The sequence below is a fragment of the Miscanthus floridulus genome, chromosome 1 (assembly GCF_019320115.1).
Source record: "Miscanthus floridulus cultivar M001 chromosome 1, ASM1932011v1, whole genome shotgun sequence".
Lineage (NCBI taxonomy): Eukaryota > Viridiplantae > Streptophyta > Magnoliopsida > Poales > Poaceae > Miscanthus > Miscanthus floridulus.
Window position 1 is genome coordinate 123,629,547 of NC_089580.1, and position 26,299 is coordinate 123,655,845.

A 26,299-nucleotide genomic window follows, 5' to 3' on the forward strand; every position below is an offset into this window, starting at 1 on the left:
CACTACTACCATTCACAAGCAAATTACGTATGAAATAGCAGAATTGCGAATGTTGCATATGCATGTTTCAGTGATAATGGCATGGTGCATGGATGATGCATATGTTTATGAAATGAAATGCAATTTTGTGGAAGCCAAACACCTAGGGTGTTACAGCCCTCCCCCCTTAAAAATCTCATCCCGAGATTTGGAAAGCGTACCAATCAGTACAGAAAGTCGGATAGTTTTTCTTTAAATAATCTTCCCGCTCCCATGTTGCATCCCGTTCACTATGATTACTCCAAACTACCTTGTATAACTTAACTACTCATGTATGAGTCACTCTTTCTTGAGTATCTAGAACTTGCACGGGCTTCTCCTCATAAGAAAGGTCAGATTTCAATTCGATTCTCCTCATTGCTATTCTTTCCTCGGGAATACGAAGACACTTCTTCAGCTAGGACACATGGAATACCGGGAATATAGCTCCCATCTCACATGGTAGATCGAGCTTATATGCTACTCTTCTACTTTTCTCGATAATGCGGTAAGGTCCAACATATCGAGGCTCAAGTTTCCTTTTGATTCCAAAACGTTTTACTCCTTTCATAGGGGATACCTTCAGATAAACATGATCACCTACTTCAAACTCAATAGGTTTTCTTCTCTTGTCCGCATAGCTCTTTTGTCTAGCCTGAGCGGCAGTCATATTCTTCTGGATAGTTTGGACTTGCTCTTCGGCTTCTTTTACAAAATCAATACCATAGAATCTTCTTTCTCCGGGTTCCACCCAGTTCATAGGAGTTCTACACTTGCGGCCATAAAGAGCTTCAAAAGGAGCCATTTTGATACTCTCTTGATAACTGTTGTTATAAGAGAATTCAGCGAGAGGCAACCATTCCTCCCAAGAGCCTTTGCAAGAGATAAGACAAGCTCTAAGCATGTCTTGAAGAATTTGATTAACACGCTCAGTCTGTCCTGATGTTTGCGGATGATAGGTAGAACTGTGGATTAGATGAGTGCCAAGATTCTGATGTAAGCACTCCCAAAAGCGAGCCATGAATTGCGGTCCTCTATCTGAAACAATGGATTTGGGTACACCATGGAGACGTACCACTTGTTGAAAATAAATCTCAGCATAATTGTGAGGGTGATAGGTAGACTTGACCGGAATAAAGTGAGCGGATTTAGTTAGACGATCTACGATAACCCAGATGGAATCACAACCCTTTTTGGTAGTGGGTAATCCAACAATAAAATCCATGCTAATTTCTTCCCACTTCCAGCCAGGAATAGAGAGTGGCTGCAATAATCTGGGCCTCATGTGAATAGCCTTGACTCTGCAACAGTTATCGCACCTTGCCACGTAGGCTGTGATTTCTTTCTTCATCTTGGTCCACCAATAATACAGCTTGAGATCTTGATACATTTTACTGCTACCAGGATGGATGGACAATTTAGAAGAATGGGCTTCAGCCATAATTTGATTTCTAAGTTCTTTGTCTTTGGGTACTACAAGCCTATCATTAAACCAGAGAATTCCTTTGTCATCGACCCTAAAGTGCTTGGTCTCCTGATCGTTCATCTTCCGCTTGATATGAAACACACCCACATCAGTCTTCTGGAGTTCGATAATTTGACTTCTAAGAGAGCAATCCACAGTGATATTGTGGAGTACTACAGGATGAAGGAGGTGTGCTAGATGAAAGTCTTCACTAACTAAGGAATTGCAATGGGCCTTTCTGCTTAAGGCATCAGCAACCACATTGGCCTTACCAGGATGGTAGTGCACTTGAAGGTTGTAGTCTTTGATCAATTCTAACCATCGTCGTTGACGCATGTTCAACTTGGGTTGAGTAAAGATGTACTTGAGACTTTTATGGTCAGTATAGATGTTGCACACATTACCCAGCAAGTAATGTCTCCAAATCTTTAGGGCATGAACAACCGTGGCTAGCTCTAAGTCATGGGTAGGATAATTGATTTCATGTTTTCGAAGCTGGCGCGAAGCATAAGTAATGACCCGGCCCTCCTGCATAAGAACACACCCCAAACCGGTGCCACATGCATCACAGTAGACATCAAAAGGCTTCTCGATGTCAGGTTGTGCCAATACAGGAGCAGAGGTTAGTAAGGTCCGCAAAGTGTGGAAAGCCTCTTCACACTTCGGAGTCCACACAAACTTCTCATCCTTTTGAAGTAGTCGAGTCATGGGCTTGGCGATTTTTGAGAAATCCAGAATAAAGCGACGATAGTAGCCAGCCAAACCCAGGAAACTTCGGACTTCTATGACAGTAGTAGGTGCCTTCCACTCTAGGACTTCTTGCACCTTAGTAGGGTCAACCGAAATTCCATCTCCAGATAACACATGACCTAGAAAAGGTATCTTGTTCAACCAGAATTCGCACTTGCTGAACTTAGCATAAAGCTAGTTGTCACGTAACTGAGTTAAAACAATTCTCAGATGTTCAGCATGCTCTTCTTCATTCTGAGAATATACCAGGATATCATCAATGAACACAACGACGAACTTGTCCAATTCCGACATGAATACTAAATTCATCAGGTACATAAAGTGTGCCGGAGCATTTGTCAACCCAAAGGACATGACAAGGTATTCGAACAAGCCATAACGAGTAGAGAAAGTTGTCTTAGGTATATCTTCAGGACGAATTTTGATCTGATGGTAGCCAGACCTCAAATCGGTCTTAGAGAATACCTTAGCTTTGGAGAGCTGATCAAACAGAATATTGATGCGAGGAAGAGGGTACTTGTTCTTGATGGTAACAGCATTAAGGGGGCGATAATCCACGCACATGCGTAGAGACTCGTCCTTCTTCTTCACAAATATAGCCGGACATCCCCAAGGAGAAGAACTAGGCCGAATCAAACCTTTCTTTAGTAACTCATTCAACTGACTCTTCAGCTCAGCCAACTCATTGGGCGGCATTCTATAGGGCCTTTGAGAAATAGGAGCCGTACCCGGAATGAGTTCTATCTTGAATTCTACATCACGGTCCGGAGGCAATCCAGGCAAGTCATCAGGGAAGACATCTGGAAACTCACAGACAACCGGTAAATCTTCAATGGCTTTGGCTAGGGTAGCATTGGCTATATTGTGGATAGCGATATCACGAGGTAACTGCACTAGAAAACCCTTCTTATCCACAGGATCTCTCAACATTACCACACGGGTTGATGTATCGATCAACACTCCATTCCCGCTCATCCACTTCATTCCTAGGATTACATCGATTCCTACCCCCAGTAGAACTACAAGATCTGTAAGGAACTCTTGATCCCCAATCTCAATCTTTACATCTTTAACTACTTGGTTAGTCATGATATTATTTCCAGCAGCACTAATACAATAACCACCCTTGACAATTGTAATCACATTCATCTTATGCATAGACGCAAAAGTAGAACTCATAAAGGAATGCGAAGCACCCGAATCAAAGAGCACAACTACAGGGTGACCATTAACAAGGAACTTACCAGCGGTGACCACTTCACCAACAGGAATTTCCTCCACAGTCGTGTAGTGAACACGCCCCTGATGGACGTTTCCTTGAGCATTCTGCTTGGAAGGATAGGGACACTTATTTGCCCAGTGACCATGCTAGTTACAGTTCCAGCACGGCCTATTTGCTGGTGGGACATTGGAGCTGCCCTGCCCAGAGGTATTCTTTGGCAAGGAAATTATGTACCCCTTGCGAAAACCAGTTTTAGTTTGATTCTTCTTCTGAGGTGGGCGGTACCGGACATTAGCATTGGGTGGATGATACTGGGTTTTGGATACCACTGGTGCTTTAGACTGAGAAGCACCTGCCTCAAAGTTTCTTTTTCGGTTCTTGGAAGCAGCATATATCTTATCATTATTCTCCTGAGTTAGGGTGTCACTGATAAACTCATTGAAGGTGACACACTTGCAGTTGCCCATAGACTTCATCATTTTAGGGGAAAGTCCCCTCTTGAAACTAGCTATTCTTTTAGCGTCAGTATCGACGAACTCAGGAGCATACCTTGCCAGGTTGTTGAATGCCTGGAGGTATTCATTAAGACTCTTGTTGCCTTGGGTTAGCTTCATAAACTCGGTATGCTTAATGGCCATGAGACCAGGAGGGATAAAGTGTCCCTAGAAAGCTATCTAGAATTGGTCCCAAACTATCTCAACATTAGCAGGGAAGGTGGTCCTATGATGGGTCCACCAGATGCCTGTAGGGCCTTGGAGCTGGTGTCCTGCATACGTGGCCTTCATACCTTCAGTCAATCGGAGCAATCCAAACCTTTGCTCTATCGTACTCAACCATTCATCAGCTTGTAATGGTTCTTCTACCTCTCTAAAGATAGGAGGCTTTGTGTCCATGAAGTCCTTAAAGATGTTGTACTGGTTCGGCTTGGGTCCTTGGCGGACATGTCGATCATCGCGGTTAGCCATTTGGTGCATAGCCTCAGCTAGCATGCGCTGACTTTCGATGACTGTCTGCATTAGCTCAGCTGGTGTGGGCAGTGGAGGAGGTGGTTGTTCCTCATCTCCCATGCTACGACCGCGACGAAGGTTATAAGCCATCTGCAAAATGTATAGCCAATGAGCACTGACGATGTGGAAATTTTTGTAGATGAATTGTATAATTATGCCAAACTGACTCCAATGGAGATAATGAATTTATACTATCAACAGAGGCACAATCATTCATCACAATCACACAACTCATCAGGCACATCAATTGACACATAAACGCGATGAACTTAACCAACAACGAGATTGATAGACCGCACAGACGGAAATTATCAAAGGCTCACATACGTGGAGCATAACACGTTTGATAGGTTACATCCAAGCCATAGCGGTTCCAAACTGACATCAAAGATAACTTAAGGTTCGATATTACATCCCATGATTAACTTATTGCAAAGCTACTCGTTCATGCATGAGGATCAACAAAAGACTAGCTCTAGCGTATTAGCTATGTAGTAAGTTAAACTACGCATCGTCCTCGGAGTCAGTGTCGAAGATCTCTCCTCCATCTTCATCACTAGCAGGCTCTAACTCCTCATCTTCCTCCTCATCAGGTGGAACATCCTCAGGTCCATTAATCTTAATGTCATCATCATCTTCAACCATGATGACACCAGAACCCATCTCATCCTCATCATCAGGTGGTAGGAGAGGGTGAAGCTGATTGTGTAACAGGTGAACCTCCTCATGGAGATGGTCATTGTACTCTTCTGCAGCTGCCAACTGCTGCTCCAGCTCAACCTATCACGCTCTCAACGCATTTTCCTCGTGCCAGGCTTCATTCTGTTGGTTCAGCACGTGAATCAACATACGTTCACAGTTGCGGTGAGCAACTATCAACCTCTGAACCTCCAGGGTCTCTTGGTCCCGTTCCTATGTTACTTGCTCCAAACGGTGCTAAGTTGCATTCCTCTCAGCAGTCACCCGGGCCAGCTCTGCCCTCATCCTTTCTGCCTCAGTAGGCTCCGGATGGGGCTCACGAGGAGCTAACCGGTGACGAGGCGCCCTGCCTCCAGTGGACTTGCGAGCAGTGAGTTTCGTGCGCGCCATCTGTAGCAAAAAGTTGCAACGTAAGGAGAGAGTCATTTAAGGGATACGAAATTTAATTAGTCGGGACAATCATATTTTAAAGGAGGGAGTAATGCAAGAAATGCCATGTATGCTTGACATGATGCATGCACAATCCGTACGTCCTCACAAACCTAGAAAAATGTAAAGGCTAGCAAAATATATGGTGGCATACATACGTTCTCTCGTATACGGTAGCTAGTCGATCTACAACGATACGTTGTTAGTGTACCTGCAGAAAATTTCATTTCAGCCCAATAATTTCCCAAAAAGGCATGTAAACTAAATACTTTCATACATACATCCCCCGATGCATATACTCTAGTATCACAGCTACCCGTCAGAGATACCCACATTTAAGTACTCTCATAGATACATGATTGAACATGTAAGTATGCGAGCAACCACAACTACTCTCCCCTAGACCGACGGTTGGACGGTCATGCTCTCACAACTCCCACTTACCAGAGCGTAGAGGTATTTGATCCAAACATTACCACCCAAGCGGATGGCATCCATACAATAGCACGCCGTATGGACAACGAAACAGAAACAAGCAGGAACCCCCAAGTTAGTACTTTAATAAGCCACCTAAGAGTCCTTATTTGGGCATAAGGGATATGACCACTGGCAATACTTAGTATTTAATTTAGGATTTTCACAAATACTTTTGTTTTAAATACACAAATGACATGTTTAGTGTCAAATCTTGCTCTAATGCCAGCTGTAACAGAACCGACCAAATCATAAGAATGTACATACAAAAACAATCACCGAAGTGATCAAATTCCTATACTTAAGATCCCATAATCCCGGTAGTCCGGAAATGACGAAGGATTTCAACCAACTCTCGACATACAAACCAAGACCGTAGTGATTCAACACAACATATCATTCGTTACAACATTTCACAAGTAGCATTCTGATTACATCCATCAGAGTTCAAATAAATATTCCAAACCAAGTTTGAATTTGCGGAAGCAACATAGTTTTGTACATAACTTCATAGTTTCAAATACGTTGCCAGATCTGAGTCATGTCCCACAAAAGCATCATCAGATACAAGAACTAGTAGAGACCGCACCCAACAGTCTAGTCTTCATCCCTAGCCAGGAGAAGGCAATACTTGCAGCAACCAAAGTAGAACTGGTCATCTGCAATAGGTGGGAGATAAACCCTGAGTACGAGAAGGTACTCAGCTAGACTTACCCGTCAAAACCAGAAATAAAAGACACCAAGGATCATGCAAGGCTTATGAAGTGGGCTAGCTTGACACAGTTGCATAAAAGAGCTTATGATTATAGTAACCAATTTAAACTTAGCATCAAGCTTATCATCATTTACCTGTCCACTAGATTAGCACCTGTACTAGAGCACTCACCTATTAGGAGCAAACAATATTAACCATAGCAGGTATAATAAGGCTGTCATCATCATATCATCATTTCCGAACCATTAGGTTATTTAGTGTATCTACTTTGGAGATAAGCCCGTCAAGTTCTCACTAACCGGGAGAGACGGCGACTCGAATCGAATTACAACTTAGCTGAGGGGGTATTCCTAACTCTCACCCTGGCATACTTAGCAAGGGTAGCCGTGGGTCACCTTTGGAACAACTCAGGAACCAAATTCACGGGTTCGATCAGCGCCAGCACTCTCAGGGATTACCCTTCTGCCAGGACGATCAGGACTTTTAAATCACCTGCCCTTGGACTCACGCCTATGGCTCCCTTCTGAGGCGCACTTTATACTTATCGACTCCCGGCCTGAGGTGAGCTACTCGGCTTCATGGTCGGTCTTCGGACACGGCCAACTAAGAGAGAGGCATGCGTTCAACATGAACAGGAAAGGCTCCAAGATTCAATCCTTAATCGACACAGATGGAGTCACTGCAAACCGGCAAGCCTCCGTCCGGTCTTCATTTCAAATTAAGACTGGTTCTTTTCCACGATAGCAAATATAGCCAACCGTGCCATATGTATCTTCCTATATCTCGCAGGTGACAGGAAATCACCTGACTTCTACCGTGTTAAAGCAGGGCTAAGCACTACACAAGCCTGAGCTACATAGGATTCAGGGTAACAATATCTGGACAAGGATTGGGTAACCAATGCAGCAAGTGTTTGCATCCAACATCTAAACTTAATGCAACAATATATATATGTAACAATAATATTGTAACTACATTTCAGAAATTAGGAGGCTTAATATGCTCCGGGGCTTGCCTTTCACAAAGTTGCATGGACGGTGATCCGGGCACTCAACGGCGACCTCGTCTGGCACTTCTCCTGAGGGTGGCACCTCCTGAACTTCCGATGTCGGCTGCTGCTGCTCGCTCGGTTCCTCGAATTCCAGCAGTGTTACTCCCTCCGGTACACCTATTGCATGCCGATGCACAAGATAAATACCATGGATGCATAAGGAATGACATGATGCTCATGATGAATGAATCACAGTAAGTGTTTACGAAAGCATCACTGGACACTCGTTTACCGAGTATGAATAGCTCTATTCAAATCACTTTAAAACATGGATCTCACTTGTCTTGAAGAACGAGATCTACTTACCTAACTTGCATAACCTAAGATAAAGGTGCTCATCTTCAGTTAAAGGCCTAACACCTAGGAACATTACCACAAACTTAGAAATAGTAAAGGCATACTTAAAACAACAGTTAAAGTTTCATATGCACACGGGTAGTTCCTTAATTCAATCATAACCAGAGTTCTACAAACCCAAATGACTTGCATGAGGACATTCTGGAAAGCTTATGAAATTCTCTACAAATCATTTGTAAACATCAAAGCATGATTCTTACATTAACCAATTTGAATTCTAGTAAACCTAGAATCTGTCCAGAAATGACAGGGTTACTAAATTAATTATTTAATGATGATGCAAAAGCATAATTGGACCAAACCAAGTTTACCAACATGTTTTACATACCAGATAAATATCAAAAAGCATAGTGCCAACCGCTAAATAAATTATTTAATATCCTTTTCTAATTTATTTAGTTAATTAGGTGATTAAAGCAATATATAGTAAAACTATTCAGAAAAATCTACAAAAATTACAGTAGCTATGTCATGCTCCACATAGACTACCATAAAAATTTCAAAGCCATTGAGCAAGCAGAACTTGCTGTACCCAAAATAACAGGTGGCATGTCTATTTTTAGCATAATTAGGAAACCCTAATGCAAAGTGTCAAGCAACAGATTTCACATTTTTCCTAGCATCATTCTAGCATAAGAATAGCACTCACCAAATTTTACCTTTACTAGATCTATAGAAAAATTATGAAAATTCACACAAGATCCATCCATGCAAACAAGAGAATTTTATATCTCCTACATACAGTGTCCAAAATATATGAAAATTTAACTACATGCTATTAATGATATGAGCAGTACACCATAAAAATTTCATGCCGTTTGGAGCTACATAGAAAAAGATATAATTATCCCTAATTCCTCCGTGATTAAAAGAGATAAATAGAAACTCCCATTTTTCATAACAGAACATGGCATATATTATATTTTTAATATAAACTAGACATTATCATGAACTCAACAAAATTGGAACCACATCATTTGGATCTACCAACTAGGAGATACATATTTTTGAATCTATACACAAATCTGTGAAAAGAATAAAACAAAACACAAATAAGAAAACCTATCTCAGCTACTGGGCCGGCCCGAAAGAACGGCGGCCCACAACGCGCGCGCGTACGCAGCCCAGCCTTGACGCGGCCCAGGCTGGCTCCTGCCTGCGTGCGTCAGCGACTGACAAGGCGGTCCCACGGGTCAGCGAGAGAAACAGGGGAGGAAGAAAAGGGCGGCGGCGAAGCTCGTCGCCGGTGACTCTTCCGGCGAACCCGACGGCACAGGCGTTCTCCCCACACCAATGCACACCCATCTAAGCCCTCATTTCAAACTCTACCGACCCCTAGCAAGGACGACGGTGTGAATGGCGGACGGCGGCGCGGTCAGACGATGCTCCGGCGAGGTGACGGTGCTACGGCCCTAGTGGCCTGCTCTTCGAGCATCAGTTGCACACGTAGCATCTAGCGCAAGAGAGAGAGGACAGGAAGGGGCGCGATGATAGTTGGCCATGTGATGCGCCAACTCCAGCGAGGTCCCGCCATGGCGGCGGTGGAGGAAATGGCGATTACACGCTTACCAAGACTCAATTGACTCGATTGAACGGTGGAGGTGGTAGAGGGGATCATGGCGAGGCTCTGGGCGAACTGGGCAACATGTTTTTGCAAACATGCGTGAGCTAGGCGATGGCGACGCCTGGTCGGCAATGGCGGAGCTACTGCTCTGTTGCTGCGGAGCTACGGGCGAGCGGAGGAAATAGAAATGGGACTGGTGAGCTGGTTGACAGGCGTGTTGGGCAAGCTCAAGTCGTGGCCGGCCGTGCCAGGGCGTCCGCGGCGCGTGGCAGCGTGAGCAGGCGACCGGCAACACATGGCGTACACGCATCGAAGGTTTTCTGAAATGGCCAGCACTGTAGCTGGTCTAAAACGCGATTCAGTCATCAATTGACCCGACTGACAGAGCAAGTTTGACGGTGATTAGCTCCTAATCCGTGACGATCTAGATTATGCCATAGTTAACAAAGTTGAACATCTATATGTGAACTACAACTCTTACCATTGGAGCTCGAGCTGGTTTGGCTTTGTTAGGGATCTACAAGGTGAATAAGTTGGGTACACGAAACTAAATCCAGTTATAACACTTAGAAATTTTTGAAGTGTTTGAATCAGCCTTCAATTTTGACTTGTGGGCCATGTTTGAGGCTGTTCCACACATTTTCATGAGTTGATCATAAAACAACTTTTGTTCCTTGATAAATTAGCTACAACTTTGGTAATGAGTGCACAGCCATGCAATGTCTCTAAGTTGGTCTTTTGAATCAGTCAAACAGTGCCACTCTAGGGTAATTTAAAGTCAAACCTCCACTTGAGGGCATTTTGGTCATTTTGATCTACATGAACAATGTCCAAACAATTACCCTAAGTGTAGTTAAGGTGTAATAGACCATGATCAACCACTTTACACAATTGTTATACCAATTTCTAATGATCACATGTGATGAAGCATAAAACAATCAATTCACTCAATTGTTGCCATTCCATGTTTCACATGTTTCATTACTTTTGTTGCAATTTTAACTTGCCACATTCCTACCATGTTGCCATGTTTCAAGGTATGAGAAATTCATGTTGCATTCACAGGTTGCACTACTACCATTCACAAGCAAATTACGTATGAAATAGCAGAATTGCGAATGTTGCATATGCATGTTTCAGTGATAATGGCATGGTGCATGGATGATGCATATGTTTATGAAATGAAATGCAATTTTATGGAAGCCAAACACCTAGGGTGTTACACTCTTCTTCTTGTCATCCTTCTTCTCATCTTTCTTCTCCTTCTTTTCTTCCTTCTCGTTATCATCTCTCTATGTATCATCGGTCATTATATCTCCTAACACTTGGTTTGGTGTCATGGTGTCCAAACCACTCCTCACTAGAATAGTGACCAATGTGCCAAATCTTGAAGGCAAGTATCTCAAGAACTTGTGGGAGAAGTCCTTGTCCTTCACCTCTTCTCCAAGTGCTTTGAGATCATTGACAAGCACTTGAAGCCTATGAAACATCTCCGGCACACTCTCATCCTCCTTCATCTTGAAGCTTGCAAACTTCTCTTTGAGAATGTATGCCTTTGCACCCTTCATGGCTTGAGTGCCTCAAATGATTCTTCCAACTTCTTCTATGCCTCATGAGCTCTCTCAATGTTCTTGATTTGCTCAAATATTCTCTCATCCAAAGCATCATGGATGGCACTAAGAGCAATGTTATTATTTTGGAGTAGTATTTCTTCGGCGGCGGTGGGAGCCTCTTCATCATCAATCTCAATCTTTGTCTCTACACCTACCAAACCTTCCTTTTGATTGACTTGATATAAGTTGTCATCTTAGCCTTCCAATAGGGATAATTTGAGCCATCAAATTGGGGTGGCTTCTTGGTGTTGTTGATTTGAGCCATTTTTACACCGAAGATTGTTAAGCCTCAAATCACGGTGACCTCTACTCCGATACCACTTGGAAGGTCCTAATGGCTAGAGGGGGGTGAATAGCCTATTAAAAATTTCTACAACACTTCACAAACCGGTTAGACAATTATAAGGTGAAGCAAGTGTTGCGCTAGCCTACTAAAATTGCAAGCCACCTACCACAATTCTAGTTTATATAGTTTCTATCCACACAATAGCTATGTCACTACACTAAGTTAGTGTGCTCTCAAAAGCTAACTAAAGAGCCACACTAACCAAACTAACAAGCTCTCACAACTAGCTACACTAAAGAGCTTAACAACTAGTTTGCGATAATGTAAGGAGAGTGAGCAAGATGGTTATACCGCCGTGTCGAGGAAGGAGCCAATCAATCACAAGAATGAATAACAATGAAGACCAATCACCTCAGAATCAAATGATGACACAATGATTTTTTACCGAGGTTCACTTGCTTGCCGGCAAGCTAGTCCTCGTTGTGGCGATTCACTCACTTGGAGGTTCACGTGCTAATTGGCATCACACGCCAAACCCTCAATAGAGTGCCACACAACCAACACAAGATGAGGATCACACAAGCCACGAGCAATCCACTAGAGTACCTTTTGGCTCTCCACGGGGGAAAGGTCAAGAACCCCTCATAATCACCACGATCGTAGCCGGAGACAATCACCAACTTCCGCTCGATGATCCTCGTTGTTCTAAGCTGTCTAGGTGGCGGCAACCACCATAACAAGTGAATCTCACAGTGAAACACGAACACCAAGTGCCTCTAGATGCAAACACTCAAGCAATGCACTTGGATTCACTCCCAATCTCACAAAGATGATGAATCAATGATGGAGATGAGTGGGAGGGCTTTGGCTAAGCTCACAAGGTTGTTATGTCAAATGCAAATGGCCAAGAGGGTGAGCTTGAGCCATCCATGGGGCTTAAATAGAAGCCCCCATGAAATAGAGCCATTGTACCCCTTCACTGGGCATAGCTCGGGGTGACCGGACGCTCCGATCATATTGACCGAACGCACCCTGCCAGCGTCCGATCAACGGATGGCTGCCACATCATCCCTCTCTTCAAATATTGAGTGTCCGATCCCAATGGTCAAGTGATGACCGAACGCAGCACAGTGCTATGACTGGACGCAGGACCCCAGCGTCCGGTCACTTTCAGTAAGGTTCTAGCTGCGATCGGACGCGTCAGTTGGATCACGACCGGACATAGGACCCTAGCATCTGGTCACTTCCAGTAAGCTTCCCTCATGACCAGACGCACCCCTCCAGTGTCCGGTCACAAAGTGACCTAGCGTCTGGTCAAAGACCGACGCCAGCGTCTTCACCGCTTCCACTGACCGGACGCTTCGGTCCAGTTGAGACCAGCGTCCGGTGCACTCTGTGAGATCCTGTCTTTTCTATATAGGGCATCGGTGGCACCGTCAAACTGTCCACACTCTATGGGCGGACATTCCGCCGATGAAGTTTCTTACCCTTGCTCAAATGTGCCAACCACCAAGTGTATCACCTTGTGCACATGTGTGTTAGCATATTTTCACAAACATTTTCAAAGGTGTTAGCACTCCACTAGATCCTAAATGCATATGCAATGAGTTAGAGCATCTAGTGGCACTTTGATAACCGCATTTCGATATGAGTTTCACCCCTCTTAATAATATGGCTATCGAACATAAATGTGATCACACTCGCTAAGTGTCTCGATCACTAAACCAAAGAAGGCTCCTACTATTTATACCTTTGCCTTGAGCCCTTTGTAGTTCTTTCTTCTTTTCCAAGTCCAAGCACTTGATCATCACCATGGAATTACGATTATCATGTCATGATCTTCATTTGCTTCACTGCTTGGAGTAGTGCTACCTATCTCATAATCACTTTGATAAACTAGGTTAGCACTTAGGGTTTCATCAATTCACCAAAACCAAACTAGAGCTTTCACGCATCCGGTCGCAATTTTGCCGCTCTAGAAACTTTCTGTACTCGATCAAACGTTGTTGTTCTGCGTCCGGTCGCCCGGTCGCTGTTGCTGACGTGCTGCTGTAGCCGAGCCTCTTGATCGGAGCATCCGGTCACTTTCCGCCAGCGTCCGGTCCAGCGTCCGGTCACCTCTGTAAGCTTGTTTCTTTACGATCTTGCATACGGCTTGGTTCCTATCTTCGTGCTTAGACTTTGCTTGATATCTTGGGTCTTCTCTTGTGCTCCTAGGGTCTTGCTTCAGGTGTTGATCATCGGATCATCATGTCGCCTTCGTCCAAGTTACATCTTGCACCCTATTGAACTATAAAACAATCACTTGCAAATTCATTAGTCCAATTTGGTTGTGTTGGTCATCAAACACCAAAATCCAAAGTAAATGGGCCTAGGGTCCATTTTCCTTACACATAGCTATCACCGTCGGTTCGTAGCACGAACCGATAGTGAAATATCACTGTTAGGTGGTGGTTTGAGGCGGCATGATAGGTGTAATCATTGTTAGGTGATTAGTTTCCTACCAAGTTTCTGGCTCCTAGGCTTATGACTCGATAGTGATAACTAATCACTGTCGGCTCCAGAACAATAGGAAGTGATGCTCCGACAGTGATTGCATGTTCTGGCATAGTGACTCCTAGATGCTTACAGGAATCTCATATGGTCCTTTGCATCACTCTTCCATCAGTTCTTCCCAAGGAGATATATGATCATCACATTACCATAGTTCACTACATCAAAAGGGATGAGGACTCAAGAAAAAACTTTAATCAAAATTATCTCTTCTGTTTTGAAGATTTCTCTTCCATTGACACAATAAATTCCTTCCCAAATACATTGTATGTACTAATACATTTTAAACTTTTTGTTCCTCTCAACCTACATGTAATTTGCATTGCTAACATAATATTGGGTAATACTTCAAATTTAATTTCATTCATCCTAAACTTTTCTAAATATTGGTTTCCTCAAATTTCTAAAGCAAATACTACCACAAAACATACCATCACTGCCAAATCTCAACCCATCATCACTGCCAGAAAACGAACTGGCAATGGGCAAGTGACAGTGATGTGGTTTTTCTATCTGCCGCAACCCGACCATCATCATTGCCGAAAAGCGAACCAGTAGGGGGCAAGTGGCAATGTTGTTTTTCAGGATTCGAACTCGAGACCTCAAGCCCCTCAAGCGCACATACCAGCTGAGCTACACGATACATGTGACTATATAGCTAACGCTATTCTTTCAATTACATATTTTCGAATCTTGTATTGTACATTTGACACTCAAAACAATATCAAATGAAAAGATTGTTAATTGCAAAGTTGTAAATCTTGTCGAGTATTACAACTTTGATGTTGACTTTGTCTCAATTCGACATTGTTAATAATGTCAAATTTGATCCAAAACTTATATTGAATATTTGGACTTGTAAACCATCTCAAATTAAAAAGTTATCAACTAGTTTTAGATCTCTTTAAAGTCTCAATTTTGATATAAAGTTTGTCTTAATCCGATCTCATATGAAAAACTTATGATTTTTTTTACAAAACAACTATAACTGTCGGTTGAAGCCACGAACCGGCACTATACCTGTTGGTTCATGGCTTAAACCGGCTGTGATAATACCATGTCTATCACTGCCGGTTGAAGCCACAAACCTGTAGTGACAGTCGTCGGTTGAAGCCACGAACCGATAGCGATACTCTATCACCGCCGGTTCAAAAACAACTTGCAGTGATAGTTTAGTGATTGTCAGTTCTGTAGTAGTGAAAGCGCTAGGTATTTAGTATATTTGACAATTAAGAACTTACCTATATATATCCTAAATCATGAAATCTTTCAAAGTCAATTCGGCTAAAACCCCAAAACTGTCTTTAATTTTATCATACTGTTGCTTTCAGCACAGCTAGTGACGTTCTATTTCATCTTGAAAAAGAAAGAGAAGCATCCAGACTTCATTTCGGTAAGACAAGACTTCAGCCAGCAATTTACATGTACAATTTATAATCATGAGTAAATATTTTTTATTATGAAAATAATATTATTTTTTTTAATCACAAATGCATACTATGCATTCATAGGTCATAACGGCACGAAGTATGTTTTCTAATTTTAATCAGAGGGAGTACTTTTAGTCTAGTTCATCAAAAGGGCATGGAGAAACTGTTTAGGTATTTTTCAAGTGGGTTTCACAGTTGTATTGATGCATTATATAGGTACAACTTGTGCTTAATTTTCCAGCTTCAATCGCTCAAATTGTTATTGGGTTGACCAATCAAAATATGCAAACGGTTTGGCAGTGCCTGTGACGACCTCTCGGATTGTGAGAAAGCACTGTCCCTAAAAAATTGATTATTTAATTTTGCCCTAAATCAAATTATTTAAAGTTTTTAGGGATATTTACATAGTATACCTATTTGAATTATTTAAATTATATTACCAAATAATTTTGATTAGATTAGTCATAGGAATATTTACATATATAGTATACCTATTTGGTGTTATAAGTGTTGATGTTCTCCTCTATAAATTTAAATAAACTTTAGAAAAGTTTGACATAGAATAAAACTGAAATATCAACTTTTTTAGGACAGATCGAGGAATTATTTTCCTGCTGCTAATAGGCAGATAAGAAAATTGTATTGACAAAATAAAACCGCAAATGCATGCAGTATGCATTCTGCTTTTGCGTGCGAATTATTACTCCCTGCTAATGTGAAGCAAACAAATCAAAGTGCAACCTTAATGTGAAATAATGCCACGAACTTCCTCCGTTTCCAAATTGTTAATCGTTTTATATTAGTATTGTAATTTGGAAATTGTATATTACGTATGCAAAAACGTTAACTTGATTGACAAGCAGATTAAAAGATGAAGGAAACCGTTTAGCATGAAATGGAAAAGAAGAAATTCGTAACGAGAAGTGGATAAAAATGTAGAGAAATGTTGCTCTGAAATCTTGAGTGCTGTGCTAGCTGTGTTACTAAACAACGATGTAGTTGGTGAGTGTAGTAGTGCAAATCCACTAATAACATGGAACCAATCTAGCTGGTCAATTCATATTGTTCAATCAACATATATATCGAGAGTTAGCCTAAATTAGAACCCTGGATTCTTGCCTGCTAGTCAATTCAACAAACAAAACAAGACCGTCATATCATACTTCCTTTCTCTCGGTCACAGCTAGCATATATAGCTCATTATTTTGTCAATTGGAAAAAGAAGAGAAACGGTGAGCGTATACAGATCTCCATGACGGATGATGACCAGTAAACAACAACAACTGACCTCCATTACGTACTCCGGATTAATCTCCCGATCACCTATAAATGGGCCTGGGCATTCGCCATTTGCATCTCACCGCCCTGATCTCAGTGAGCATCTAAGAGAGGCCGAAAGCAGTAGCTACGTACCTTGTGCCAGTAGTGGCAAAGAGACAATAATGGCCTCTCCAGCAGCGCGCATCAGTGTGGCGGCGCTAATGGCGGTACTGGCGCTCGCCGCTGGTTGCAGCGCACAGCTGCAGTACGGGTTCTACCAAGGCAAGTGCAACGGCAGCGACGTGGAGGCGGTGGTGCAGGGCATCGTGAAGGCCCGCTTCGCGCGCGAGAACCCCATCGTCGCCTACCTCCTCCGCATGCAGTTCCACGAGTGCGCCGTCAATGTACGTATATAATTTAGCTGATCGGACCATGCACGTGCGTCGGTGCGTGTTCACAAGGACTACGTGTACTTACGGTGGTTATTGGTTAACGTATGCCCCCAACTGCAACTGGCTACCATTGCAGGGGTGCGATGGTGGTCTGCTGATCGACGGCCCCGGCACGGAGAAGACGGCGGCACCCAACCTGAGCGTCAAAGGCTACGATCTCATCACAGCCATCAAAACGGCGCTGGAGGAGATGTGCCCCGGCGTGGTGTCCTGCTCCGACATCCAGATCCTCGCCACCAGGGACGCGGTCGCGCTGGCCGGGGGACCGCCGTACGCGGTGCGCACGGGGCGCAGGGACCGCCGGCAGTCTCGAACCTCCGACGTCAGGCTCCCGGCGCCGGACTACACGGCGGCGCAGGCGGTCGCCTACTACGCCAGGCTGGGGATGAACGCGCTCGAAACGGTGGCGCTGCTGGGCGCGCACACCGTGGGCGCCACGCGCTGCAGCGCCATCAAGAACAGCAGGCTGTACGGGTACGGCGGCAAACCCGGCGCGACCGACCCAGGCATGGACCCGGCCACCGCGTCCGTGTACAAGAAGTGGGTGTGTCCCAACGTGTCCTCGTCGGACGGCAACGCCGTGTTCCTGGACGATCAGTGGAGCGCGCTCAAGGTGGACAACCACTACTACAAGAACCTGCAGCAAATTCGCGGCGTGCTCTCTGTCGATCAGAACCTCTACAGCGACGGCTCTACGCGCTGGATCGTCGAACAGCTCGCCAGCAACTAACGCTGCTCTCTTCCAGTCGCAGTTCGCCAAGGTTCTGGTCAAGCTCAGCGAGGTCAACGTGCTCACCGGCGTGCAGGGAGAAATTCGAAAGGTCTGCAGCAGGTTCAACAGACCTGACCGCCACATCATCTGTCGGCTCTCCTTCTCTACTCCTATTTATTAATTCGTTTCATTAATTTCCTCTTGCTTTGATGATCCGAAATGCTTTGCTGCTGCTGCTTGGTGTTTCTTCCTCCTTTTGGTTTGATCAACTTTGTCTGATTTTTCAGTTCATTCCTTTTTTTTAATTCCACCATTTTTTTTTTTTTGTAATAACTTACGCACACGATGGATGACTGTACCATTTGTATGGCCAAGCTCTTTTGAGTAGTAATGAACAAACTGTTTGTTTTCTTCATTTTCTTTCTTGTATACTCTGTACATGATAGCCCATGGTGTTGGACAGGCACTGAATAAACTCCGGCTGAGCAATGGGGACGACAAACAGAACACACTTAAATTTCAAACCAATGAATGAGACTATAATAGTACAATCAATACAATAAAATCTGCAGTCCCTAGTTGACGTGTTTACAATATTGCTTGAAAAATGTTCAGAAGCACGAACAACAGATGAGCAATGTAACCATTTCAACTTTCAAGTTCGGTTCACACAATTTCGTATCCATATCTGAGCACTTTGAGAGCGTGCTATAAGGAAAAGGGGCATTAACATAATTCCAGTTTATGGCGGCCAAAATTCAATGGTAACTAACACTCATCTAGAAGCTGAATTCACGAACATCCAAATGGCATACAACAAAGTAGGGGCAAGATAAGTCCATGCAGTTGGAGCATTGGAAGGTAAGTCCGAAATTTTCACGGTAAAATTCATTCAACTAGAGCTAACAAATCTGACTCACGGCAGAAGCAGTGCTTCTCATCAGTACCAAGGTCCACCTACAACATAGTGAGCTAAGTCAACTAAGTTGATTGAATCAGAAAAATGTAGGGCTCAGGACAAGGCCAAAAAACAATTTTTTTAAGAAGAAATCAGTCAGTTACCCCATAAGCATTGATGTCTGAGAAGAGAACCTGCAAGTGCAAACTGGTTAGAGTATTCTAAATTATGAGCATTGTACTTCGGTAAAACTAGAATGGGAGCCTTGGCGCAGTGGTAAAGCTGCTGCCTTGTGACCATGAGGTCACGGGTTCAAGTCCTGGAAACAGCCTCTTGCAGAAATGCAGGGAAAGGCTGCGTACAAAAGACCCAAGTGGTCGGACCCTTCCCCTGACCCTGCGTAAGCAGGAGCTACGTGCACTGGGGCTGCCCTTTTTTGTACTTCGGTAAAAGTACATTCGATGGACTATGCAAACTGTAAGAAAAAAAACTCGACCTGCGGGGGGTATGACGGCCCCCGGGCATTTTTTAAGAAGAAGGATGATCTTCTCACACAGATCGAGAAAACAAAAATAAAACATGTCTATTTTCAGCATGACAGGCAGATTTCAGTAGCGGACAATGTCATAATGGCAGCAGCTTGCAAATTAGCACAATGTATTTGTTTCAGAAACATAACCACTCTTCAATCTACTCAAGTAAACATAGTCCATCCATTTAAATATACTCAAGTAAACATAGTCCATCCATTTAAATAATTACAGTACAGTTCACCAAAATTTCACTTAGTTCATCCAAGATAAGCAATAAAATCAAATGGTAAGATTAGAAGACAAACCACAAAGCAAAGTGTGACATAATACGATAGATTGTTCTCTAAAGTATAAGCAAACTTCACATGCAAAGCACAAAATGCTTCTTGCTGGCACAAGTGAGCATTTGGGCATGCGTCAATAAGAGTTAAGTCACACAATGTTGCTTACCTTCTTCCCAGCCTCAACTTCACTAACATCAGCACCAACCGATAGAATCTAGCATGAACAATACAATATGGTGAGACTATATCCTGCTAAAATTAACAATAACAGAAACAGATAGTAGTGCCTTTAAGATCTCACCTCTCCCATCAGATACCTCTCAAACTTAACAGCAGATTTTGGTAGCAATACACCACCAGCAGATTTCTGCATGAATAAAACAATTTTGTCAGAACAAACAACTATAACAAAGTATCAACTTCTAAAACTTCAGCAGATTCATGTGCACTCCTGTAATACAGTTTAAGAGGATTGCACAGTAATTCAGGTATAGAAAAGGATGTGTGCAACAGTTGCTTCTAAATTTTTTTAATGACAGGGCCCTGCTAACATGTCAAACTAACCACACTTGTTGATAGGAGTACTGCAAATAAACAGAATACTGTAATTATTGTTGGGGGAAATGCATGTGTGTTAGCTTGAGTGAATCAATTAAACCACTTTTTAAATAAACTTCCCTAAGACTTTTCAAAACCCAAGTGATGGGAGTCGCTCTCAAAGTCAGAGTAACTACCACACTTAGGGCTTGTTTGGCTATACTCGTATCCATCTCAATCCATGTGCATTGGACTAGATTGGGGTAGAAATTAGTTAATTTTTCACTCCAATCCACACTAATACATGTGGATTGAGGTGGATATGAGCGCAGCCAAACAAGGCTTTAGGGTATACATTTACCGTGGTTAGGCTTGTTTGAACATACCCATTCCCTCTCAATACAGATTGGAGAGGGAAATGAACTAATTTTCCCTTCAACACCTCCCAATCCAGTCCAAAACACATCGGGAATAGGTTTATCCAACAAGCCCTGACACTTTTACTCTGCTATAAGCCACCTTAGTACTGAACTTCATGTGTCTCGTCAAGTTCAACAATAGTTGAGAAGGGGCAAAAGATTTAACGTCTCTGTCATTGCAACTTATAATGGAAATTCCTAAAGTTTAAATTAGCAAGCCCTGCATTTTCTGATATACAATGGTTCCTACACTGAGTGCTTACTTTGCAAACTGAAATAAGAACATCTAAGGATTTATTCCACTTGAAGTGTTGAAGTGAGAGCAGCAAACCAACAATTAGCAACAAACAAATCTAAATAAAACAAAATAGGAGCGGTAAAGAGACACGATTGATAGCGGAGAGACCTCAGGGATCTGCTGGAGACGGACGAGCACCCGGTCATTCTGCGGCGCCACCTGCCCCCCAAAAAACAAGCACCACACCGTTAGATTATACCACGAATTCCACCCGAAAGACCTTGAAGACTCGAAACCAGAGCGCATGATCACAGCAGCGAGCCCACCCACCTTGGCAGGGTCGTACTTAAGCGCGGCCACGCGCAGTCCGGCCCGGCGGGTGGGGGCAGGGCCCAGCGGCCTGCGGCTGCTGCCGCTGCCGGCTAGGAGGAAGGGCGAGGCAGACACGGCGGCGAGGAGGGAGGGCGCCATTGGAGTGGAGACAAGGGGAGGGGGCGTGACGAAGGTTTCTTCCCTTGGGGATAGTTGCGTTGCGATTGCGTCGCTCGGCCGTCGTGTGCCTTCCCTTATCTGCTTTTGCACGAGGATGGATTCCTTCTCGATACTTCCATAGTTTCTTTTTGGGCCCTTATCTCCAAATGGGCTGTAATCTTAAGGATGTGCAGGGGCTTAGTTAGCTCCCCATCGATTTCGTTTGGTTTGGCCCGACATTAAGGCTGGTGCTGGCCTGCTGGAATAATGGGCCTGATGTGATGTCTGATGGTGCTCCGTAGAACAATGGGCCTGGAACAATGCAAGTTTTCTTTTATACTACTCCTTCCATGTCACAAAAAGAGTGCCACGAGGTTCCCTAAAAAAAAGGAGTGTTACGAGGTCAAGTATTTTTACTTTTATGAAATATATACAATAAATTATAAACATTTATGGTACATAATAGATATTATTAGATTAATCATTAAATATTCTTTATAATAAACTTATTTGGAGATACAAATGTTGTTGTTTCTATAAATTTAGTCAAAATTAAAAAAGTTTGACCTACACGGAATCTAAAGCAATACTCTTTTGGGGATGAAGGGACCACCCCATATTCTCCATATGGAATGTTACTACCGCGTGGCCAAGCAGGATATGCCATTCTGCCTCATGTCTAGATTAGGATATGTGTTTACCAAAAAAATGTTGGTGTTGTATTTGACGAAGTTAGTCCAAATGTTGCCTAGATTTTTTTATGAAAAGACCTGTCGATGTTTCACCACCGATAGCCTGTCACGAGGGTACCCGGGGCAGTTTGTTCGGGCTTCGGCGTATGCAGAACTCGACGGTAAATGCAAGAGACAGTCGATTTATCCTGGTTCGGGCCCTCCACCGTGATCGAGTAATAGCCCTACGTCCAGTCGGCGTTAGCCTTTGTGTTGGATTGATTGTCAAGTGTTGTCTCTCCCTCCCTTCTCCAGGAACTCCGCCCTCCTTTATATAGTCAGGAGGCCAGAGTTCTAGTCGGTTTACAATGAGAGTTCCTAGTAGGATTATAGAATAATACTACTACTAAGATTACATGGAAAGAATCCTAGTTAGACTAGATCTTCTCCCTTCCTTGAGGGGTATCCCGTGGGTCCCGCATCGACAAGCCCCCGAGCACTTCATGGTTGAGCTCTGGAAGCCTTGTCTTGTTCCTTCAGGTCTTGCCGAGTAGGAACAAGCGTCGTCCGAGTGCCTTCTTGAGCGAAACCGTGTAGCGCTTCGTGAGATCTTCGAGTGGTGTGTACCTTTTTTTAAGAAAAAGTACTCCCATATAGGTGTAGCCCCCGAGCCTCTTGCTATTTGAAACAATGAGCTGGAGGGTCTTGTCTTGAAATTACTCTGATTCTTCGTCGAAGGGCTCTAGAGCATATACTCGGGTTCTTTATCAAAAAGAACTTGGATATAGCTCGGTCTGGGTTCTTTTTGTCTTGAGGCCTTGAAGTGGTCTGTCTTGAAGAAGTCTTCTTGGTGACGTGCACTTTTTCAAAGAAAAAAGTGCACTCACTGAGTGTAGCCCCCGAGCCTCTTGCTATTTGGAACAAAAAGTTGGAGGGTCTTGAATCTTATGTTTTTTAAAAACTCCTGTCTTGAAGAATTCTTCTAAGTGATGTGCGCTTTTTTGAAGAAAAAGTGCACTCACTGAGTGTAGCCCCCGAGCCTCTTGCTATTTGGAACAAAGAGTTGGAGGGTCTTGAATCTGAGTTGTTCAAAGAACTAAAAACCTCTCCTGTTGTAGCCTCCGAGCATATATCTAGGTTCTTTTATTCAAAAAGAATTGGATCTTGGCATGTTCTCTAGTAGTCTGTTGTTGTCAGATGTAGTTGTTTATGAGATTCCCGAGTTCTTTCTATAAGAACCGAGTTCTTGTGTTCCTTGTGAGGTAACCCTTCGTTGCTTCATGGTTGATGAGTTCTTTTTGTAGCAATATGATAACTCTGTCATGGTGCTGGATGGATAAGTCTGAAATCTGCCTGTTGAACTGTACCTTTGTGTAGAAGTGTGCCGTACGTCATTTCAGCTGTGTCAGTTGTGTTGAGAAATGGATCGTTGCGTTCTCATGCCGTGTTTAAACGAGCCTGGTGGGTCGCGTTTTTATTGCTGTAAAAATCTATTTAATGGCCTTTCTTCTTCTTTTTCTTTGTTGCCCTGCTTTTGCCTTGAAACCCTAGTCTTCAAAACTCCACCATCGCCATTGTCGCCGTCATCTGAGCGCCACCGTCTGAGCATCATCGTTTCTTAGTGCTTTATTGCTTTTGCTAGTATATGGGTAGGAAGAAATCAGCGAGCAAGTCCTAGGCAACCTTTGTAGACGAGGAGGCATCGCTTTCTGTGATTGAAAATCAAGAATTCATGGCCATGAGGGCTGCTCAGAAGATCTGGCCGGCTCCGACTACGACTGAGGATCAGTTGCGCGAGCTTGTCAGTGATGGTCTGATCCAGGGCAAGGAGTTTGCTGATTGGAAAGCTCCAGGCCAGCATCGGGTCCCAACTCCAGGCCCTGGTGAGATTGTTCTTTTTGTCTCCTTTATCTGTGCTGGACTCTGCCTTCCTGCTTCTGCTTTTCTTCATCGATTTCTCAGTTATTTTGGGATTAGCTTGAACCATCTTGCTCCCAATGATGTCCTTCATCTTTCTGTTTTTGTTCATCTTTCTTTTCTTGGAATTCCTCCTTCTCTTTCTCTCTTTCGTTACTTCTTCCGTCTGAAGCCCCAACCCCGCAGCGATGACACCCATGTTCTTGGTGACTGTGGAATTCAGTTTCGTTAGGGTCGTAAGAGTAAATTCTTTGATTATGACTTAGTCGATGTTTCACCACCGATAGCCAGCCACGGGGGTACCCGGGGCAATTTGTTCGAGCTTCGGCGTATGCAGAACTCGATGGTAAACGCAAGAGACAGTCGATTTATCCTGGTTCGGGCCCTCGATCGTGATCAAGTAATAGCCCTACGTCCAGTCGGCGTTAGCCTTTGCGTCGGATTGATTGTCAAGTGTTGTCTCTCCCTCCCTTCTCCAGGAACTCCGCCCTCCTTTATATAGTCAGGAGGCCAGAGTCCTAGTCGGTTTACAATGAGAGTTCCTAGTAGGATTATAGAATAATACTACTACTAAGATTACATGGAAAGAATCCTAGTTAGACTAGATCTTCTCCCTTCCTTGAGGGGTATCCAGTGGGTCCCGCATCGACAAGACCTAAACAATGGTTCAAAATACTGCCAATAATTTTGATGAAATACAGTGGAGAGTGTTGTCTGACAATTTTCAAGAAAGGCAGTGGTTGAAATGTTGCACAACAATTTTGAAAAAAAAAACTTATAGTTGAAAATGTTTCCTAGTAGTTTGAATGAGATGTTGCCTAACTTTTTCTAACGAAGGATTTAACAATTGTCAGATCTTTCTAAAAAAATCTACTCAATTTGCATATGTAGGTTACAAGATGGATCAAATTGACTATTACCAAAACCTGACAACTTTGTAGGGAAACTCCAACAGTTTTCTATCTATTATCTCCATCTTGTGTTTGAGGGCTCTCTCAAACAAACAGGGGATCGGAGCAAAAATAAAAAGATCGATACATGGGCTCATGGCATCCTTTGTACACCAAATTTCTCCAGGCAAGAAGGCATTAAAACCCTTTAATGTTCAGAAAAATCAAGGTACAATGGCATCGCGAGGCAAGAAATCAAGTTTGATTGACCCCTAGATTGCACACTTCATCACCTTCATATGTAAGGGTGTCGACTGTCGTTGAATCCTACCTTGATCGCCAATTTCTTGGAAATGATAGTGCATATAGTGAATCATATGCTCATTGTTTTATTAAAACAATAAAGTTCCATAGTTTGTGTTAAATATTTGGTTGCTGGTATGCTCCGGGGAACAAAATGGGCTTCAATCCACCAGAAAAAGTGGATCCTTTGTGGTGGATCCAATTGCCAAGGAGCTAAATCCTAGCTAGGAGGCCTCACCAAGATCGGACAACCCACCTCCTCGGGCATTTCAACATTCAATGGACAAGTTATTAGGCAACCTCAAGGACTAGGAGCAAATCCCAAATATCGGATGAAAGCATGATGGTTCTAAAAGCACTCCTTAGGTCTTGGATTTGACCTTTCGCGGGAGCCAATTTTAGGCTAAAAAGTTGAATGTACCGGGGAGCTCTTCTCCACTGTCTTTCTTTCAACAGATGAAGGTAATTATGGAGATCTAAAGGGCCATATGTATAATCGTGCCTAAAGCAAGTAAGCGACCAGCCCTACCTTACACCTACATGAATACCCCCTTTACCAGCCTGCTAATGGGTCGGGGGGAAACGGGTATTTTGGGGCGGGTTCTGATATGGGGTGTGTGTGGATGGGTGGAAACGGGTTCTATTTGCGTGCGGGTCGAGAGGGCGGGTCGGTCACGGCGTCCGGCGGCGACGACGGCCGCGCCTAGGCCGCGTCGGCCTTGGCCCTCACGGCGCGCCGAGATGCAGGCGGCGGCGACCTCCCCGTCCATGGCTCTATGCGTTCGACGCACTGCAGCTCCGACTCCTGCGGCTGCGACTGGACGGACAGTGCGGCGGCTTCCGCTCGATCTCGCTGGGACGACCAGCTGCCACGGCCGGTGACACTGAGGTGTATTCGCCGCGTCGGCCATGGCTGACCGTAGTGCCCTACTGCCCGCCCCGAAGCTAGCTGACAGCCTGACACGAGACGCAGCAGCAGAGCACAGGCGAAGGGTAGCGACATGCAGTTGTCTGCATCATTGTTCATGCCCTATGCCCGCATGCAGCATGGTGCCCATTCCGATCCATAGACATGCAAGCA

At 43.8% G+C, this 26,299-nt stretch overlaps 2 protein-coding genes across 2 annotated transcripts; one reads left to right on the forward strand and one right to left on the reverse strand.

Annotated features, from left to right (window-relative positions):
• Positions 1-17,075: 17,075 nt before the first annotated feature.
• Positions 17,076-18,075, forward strand: LOC136492694 (peroxidase 57-like). The gene is made up of 2 exons (XM_066488694.1): positions 17,076-17,297; positions 17,422-18,075. The coding sequence occupies exons 1-2, from the start codon at positions 17,076-17,078 to the stop codon at positions 18,073-18,075; spliced, it is 876 nt and encodes a 291-aa protein (XP_066344791.1).
• Positions 18,076-18,546: 471 nt separating this feature from the next.
• LOC136492702 (10 kDa chaperonin 1, chloroplastic-like) lies at positions 18,547-21,528 on the reverse strand. The gene is made up of 6 exons (XM_066488705.1): positions 21,297-21,528; positions 21,135-21,185; positions 20,074-20,139; positions 19,939-19,986; positions 19,120-19,149; positions 18,547-19,014 (listed from the first exon to the last, which is right to left on the reverse strand). The coding sequence occupies exons 1-6, from the start codon at positions 21,435-21,437 to the stop codon at positions 18,946-18,948; spliced, it is 405 nt and encodes a 134-aa protein (XP_066344802.1). The 5' UTR covers positions 21,438-21,528; the 3' UTR covers positions 18,547-18,945.
• Between the last annotated feature and the right edge of the window lie 4,771 nt (positions 21,529-26,299).

Coding starts and splice junctions, on each gene's coding strand:
- LOC136492694 (XM_066488694.1), top strand. CDS start 17,076: ATGGCCTCTCCAGCAGCGCGCATCAGTGTGGCGGCGCTAATGGCGGTA. Junction 17,298..17,421: donor TCCACGAGTGCGCCGTCAAT/GTACGTATATAA, acceptor CTACCATTGCAG/GGGTGCGATGGTGGTCTGCT.
- LOC136492702 (XM_066488705.1), bottom strand. CDS start 21,437: ATGGCGCCCTCCCTCCTCGCCGCCGTGTCTGCCTCGCCCTTCCTCCTA. Junction 19,987..20,073: donor AGAGGTATCTGATGGGAGAG/GTGAGATCTTAA, acceptor TGTTCATGCTAG/ATTCTATCGGTTGGTGCTGA. Junction 19,015..19,119: donor CAGACATCAATGCTTATGGG/GTAACTGACTGA, acceptor ACTATGTTGTAG/GTGGACCTTGGTACTGATGA.